The sequence below is a fragment of the Pinus tabuliformis genome, chromosome 4_2 (genome assembly GCF_031772625.1).
Source record: "Pinus tabuliformis cultivar Carrire ecotype Pingquan chromosome 4_2, CPIR1, whole genome shotgun sequence".
NCBI lineage: Eukaryota > Viridiplantae > Streptophyta > Pinopsida > Pinales > Pinaceae > Pinus > Pinus tabuliformis.
In genome coordinates this window covers 835,686,990-835,691,217 of record NC_142304.1, presented here as the reverse complement: position 1 = coordinate 835,691,217, position 4,228 = coordinate 835,686,990, and the positions used below count along the sequence as shown (strand labels likewise).

Below are 4,228 nucleotides of genomic sequence, written 5' to 3'. Positions count from 1 at the left end.
GAGCTTCTTTTCCTGCGATTTACCCTCAAACACCTCTGCAGGGTCCACTCCTTGGTATTGCAGCAGTGTTATTCAATGGATCAACTTATCAGTTATGGGGACGAGTTCTCCCAGCCAAAGACACCCATCATGGACCAATGTTAACAATTGGTGCACACATATGGCGTTAATATTGGTGTGACTGAATTGCTGCATCAATAGCATATTCAAGAGCCCCACTACCCCAACACCAGCCACCCATTTCATTGGCTCCAACCATGTGACATTCGACTCTTCATAATATACCTTGGACATGTATTTCTTCAGTGCCAATTGAGGGGACTTCTCATGGTCCCCTAAGTCCCAATCCTCCATCGTCAGTGTTGGTATACGGGCCATCAAAGCACCCTCAAACACCACATTCTCTGGAAATAGTGGCATGGAAACCATGAACTTTGAATTGTCCAGATCTTTCAGCACTTTAGCCATGGCCTTTCGGGATAGGATATACTTTAGCAGCTAAGTCATCATCTCAACCTCCTCAGCATCAATCTCTTCTATGCCTTCACACAATTTTTCCTCATCTAGATCTAGCATCTTTGTCGGTTGTTTTGACCTATCCATTTTCCCTTTTCTGGTGGATTTCCATCAGGTTTTTTCGTAGTGGCTATCACATCGGGACTTTCTAACGTTTCTTCTGCTTCTTATCTCCTACCATGGAAGAAGAAGGCTTCGGTATTAGATACCTAGGCATTGTAGTCAGAAATCCTATAGGAATATATGGGTTTGGCTCCGTCTTAGGGAAAGTTGCAATCATTCTGTCCATATATCTCTTACGGTAATACTTAGGCAAGTTTGTGAATGCCAGTCACGAAAGAAGTTCCTCCCAATTTGGCTCAGACATACATTCCTTTACTTAGCACAAAGCAAGGTGAAAAATCTTAAGGCAAACTATCAGAAAGGAAATTGTTCAAATGTGGAGTGACATGCCATATTTATAGACGAATTTGAATTCAAATCCAACCTTTCCCTCCAATTCCTGGTCATTAATGCATCTTTGGCAGCATATTTCCAAATATATGCTCCATAAATGTTGTTTCCCCACTCCTTTCAATGTAAAATTTTCCATCCAATCAGCTACAATGCTTCCAACGGTCACTTTTTAGCTAGGCTACATGGGGCCCATCCTTTTGGTGAATCTCTTTTGGCTCAACTCTCCTCGTTGTCCGCCTTCAACTCATCACGCAATCCCGTCACTTTAGCTCTCCATCTTTCGGGCAGTGTAGTTTATAGTCCTGTACTTCCTTGCAGCTGCCTGGAGTACAAAGACTATACTGCCATCATATAGTCATTGTGCAAGGGAAGGATCACCCCTGTATAGCTTCAATCAACTGCCATTGACCTTTGCCAGAAATAATTCCCCATTCAGCTTCGCGAGCTGAACTGCACCTCCATCTATAATTTCCTTAACAACATAAGGCCTCAGCGAATGCATTTGAAATTTTACAGGGAACGTTTTAAACTTACTGTCATAGAGAAACACTAAGTCGTCATTCTTGAGGGTGTGTTGTTTGATATGGAAATCATGCCATGATTTTTCATGGTACTTCTGCACCTGCTAACGGAATCCTGCCAAAAAGCAATTCTCTTCCAGTTCTACTAGTTGTGCGAGTCGTTCCTCCATAGTATCACGATCAACCATGTTTGTAACTACTGCAATCCACAAACTTGGCACAATATATTCGATGGGCATTACAACCTCCTGCCCATTTACCAATTTGAATGGTGTTTTGCCTATCAAATTTTTGCAAGTAGCCCTATACACCCAAAGGACCATTGGTATGTGCACATCCCAATCATTCTGCTTTGTGTTGAAAATATTTGTCAAGGCGCTCTCCAGAATTTTATTGAAGGCTTCTACCGTGCCATTCTCTTGAGGGTGATAAGGTGTAATCTTTTGCTGATATACATAGAATTCCTCAAGCATCACAACAATTGTTTCATTTAAGAAAGGTGTGCCCGTATCACTCATTAAAATATTAGGGCAGCTAAACCAGGACAAAATATACTCGAAGATAAACGTCGCAGTTGTAGCTATGCTACAATATTTCACAGGCTGTGCCTTTGCCCATCTAGTCAAGTATTCAGTTGCTGTAATGATATATTTGGCCCCTGTCTTTTTCCCTAGTGGTTGTGTTGGTCCCACAAAGTCTATCGCCCACTTATCGAATGCCTAAAACGTCACTTGTGGGTTCAGTGGAAATGCATCTCTTTGTGATGGTCTCCCTGTCCTTTGACAAACATCACACACCCTAGAATAGGTCTTAGAGCCCTTATGCACATTAGGCCACCAAATTCCTGCGCGTAGAATTTTCTGTGCAGTTCTCTTCCTGCATAATGCCCTTCTGCTACTCCTCCATGTGCTTATGCTAGGATACTTGGTTGCTCATACTCTGAGATGTACCTACACAATATTTCACTAGAGCCCATTTTGTATAAGTGCCCAACGATTACAGAAAAATCAGCAGCCTAGACTGCCAGTTCTTTCTTTTGCTGCGTTGAATATCCTTCCGAAGTTGTACCTCTAGAAAAGAATTGAATTATATCTATGAAGTGATCATCTGCGATGCGAACAATGAAGAGCTACACATCAAGAAACCCTTCCTCCAAATTTGTAGGCTCATCACTATTCTCAATCCATGAGAGGTGAACGGACCAGAATTCAGAAGTTTTAGAAAATCATATATTATAGAGCAATGGAACACATAGAATATTGCATAAATATAAAACACAAAAAATGCATAAAAGCAGAGAGACACAAATATATGTGGTTCACCCAGTTTGGGCTACATCCACCCCGAACAGCCAGTCCTTCCTTTCTATTATCTAGCAAAATGAAGAGACACAACCTACAACAGATCCATTGTAATATCTTATTTTCTCTCACAGTCTCACCTCTCTGTTTCTCGATCGGAGAATACACATCTATTGCACAACCTCAATACAATGCCCTCATATGAAGAGAGGGGTTGCCTTCTAGGGGAAAAAACCCTAAACTAAACATAAGTTCTACCGTCAGATCATCTGCCTAATGAATAGTCTAGATTGACTAGAAATTACTATACTTTTACAAGGCAATTTTACATCTGTTTTTAGCTTCAGGGGCGTTGCCCCCGAAACCCCTGCCGGGGGACCGCTGGTCCCCGGACCCCCTAACTGGGGGGGATCAACCCCCAAGAACCCCCGCAGGGGGGACAAGTCCCCCCCACACCACCCCCCCCCCTGTGGAGGGGTGTACAAACTTCTTGGGGTATACATCCGGTTGAAACAAAGACCTCTAAATGATCATGCTCCACACTCAACAATCTCCCACTTGGAGAATGATTGTAGAAACTCCACGGCTGCTTCATTTGTTGGACAATGACTCCTCTTTGGACCTAGTTGTTTCTCATCTTCATCATCATCCTTGAATACCAATTGAAATTGAGCATGTTCTCAGTTTCTCCCTGGTTACAAGTTTTGTTAGCATATCTGTAGGATTCTGGATAGTGTGTATCTTTTCCAGCTTAAACTCTCCATCTTCCAACACTGATCGTATGAAATGGTACTTGAGCTGTATGTGTTTAGTCCTGGAATGAAATGTTGAGTTCTTTGCAAGATGAATGGCACTTTGGCTATCACTATATAACGCGCCCATATCATGCTTCTTACCCAATTCACCCATAAACCTTTGGAACCAAATTATTTCTTTACTAGCCTCTGTAGCAGAAACATACTGTGCTTCTGTTGTTGAAAGTGCAACAACACTTTGGATTTTTGAAACCCAACTGACAGTTGTTCCACCTACAGTAAATACATATCTTGTAGTGCTCCTCCTGTTATCTCTGTCACCTGCCATATCTGCATCAACATATCCCTGTAGAGAAATGTTTGAACCACCATAGCATAATGCTTGATTTGTGGTATCTTTCAAATATCTGAGAATCCATTTCACTACCATCCAATGTTCCTTTCCTGGATTGTCCATGTACCTACTTACAACTCCCACTGCATGTGCAATATCAGGCCTTGTGCAGACCATTAAGCTTCCAACTGCTGATGCATATGGAACTTTAGACATATAATCCATGTCTTCTTGGGTCTTTGGGCACATTTCCTTACTAAGTTTGAAATGGCTAGCAAAAGGTGTGCTAACTGGTTTTGCATTGTGCATATTAAATCTTTTCAACACCTTTTGTATGTACTCATT

General features: G+C 41.9%; 1 protein-coding gene across 1 annotated transcript; it reads right to left on the bottom strand.

The window, feature by feature from the left end:
• Nucleotides 1–1,597: 1,597 nt before the first annotated feature.
• On the bottom strand, nt 1,598–2,011 carry LOC149172272 (uncharacterized). Its single transcript, XM_089426257.1, has one exon. It carries the CDS (start codon nt 2,009–2,011, stop codon nt 1,598–1,600), a length of 414 nt encoding a protein of 137 aa, XP_089282383.1.
• Nucleotides 2,012–4,228: the final 2,217 nt, after the last annotated feature.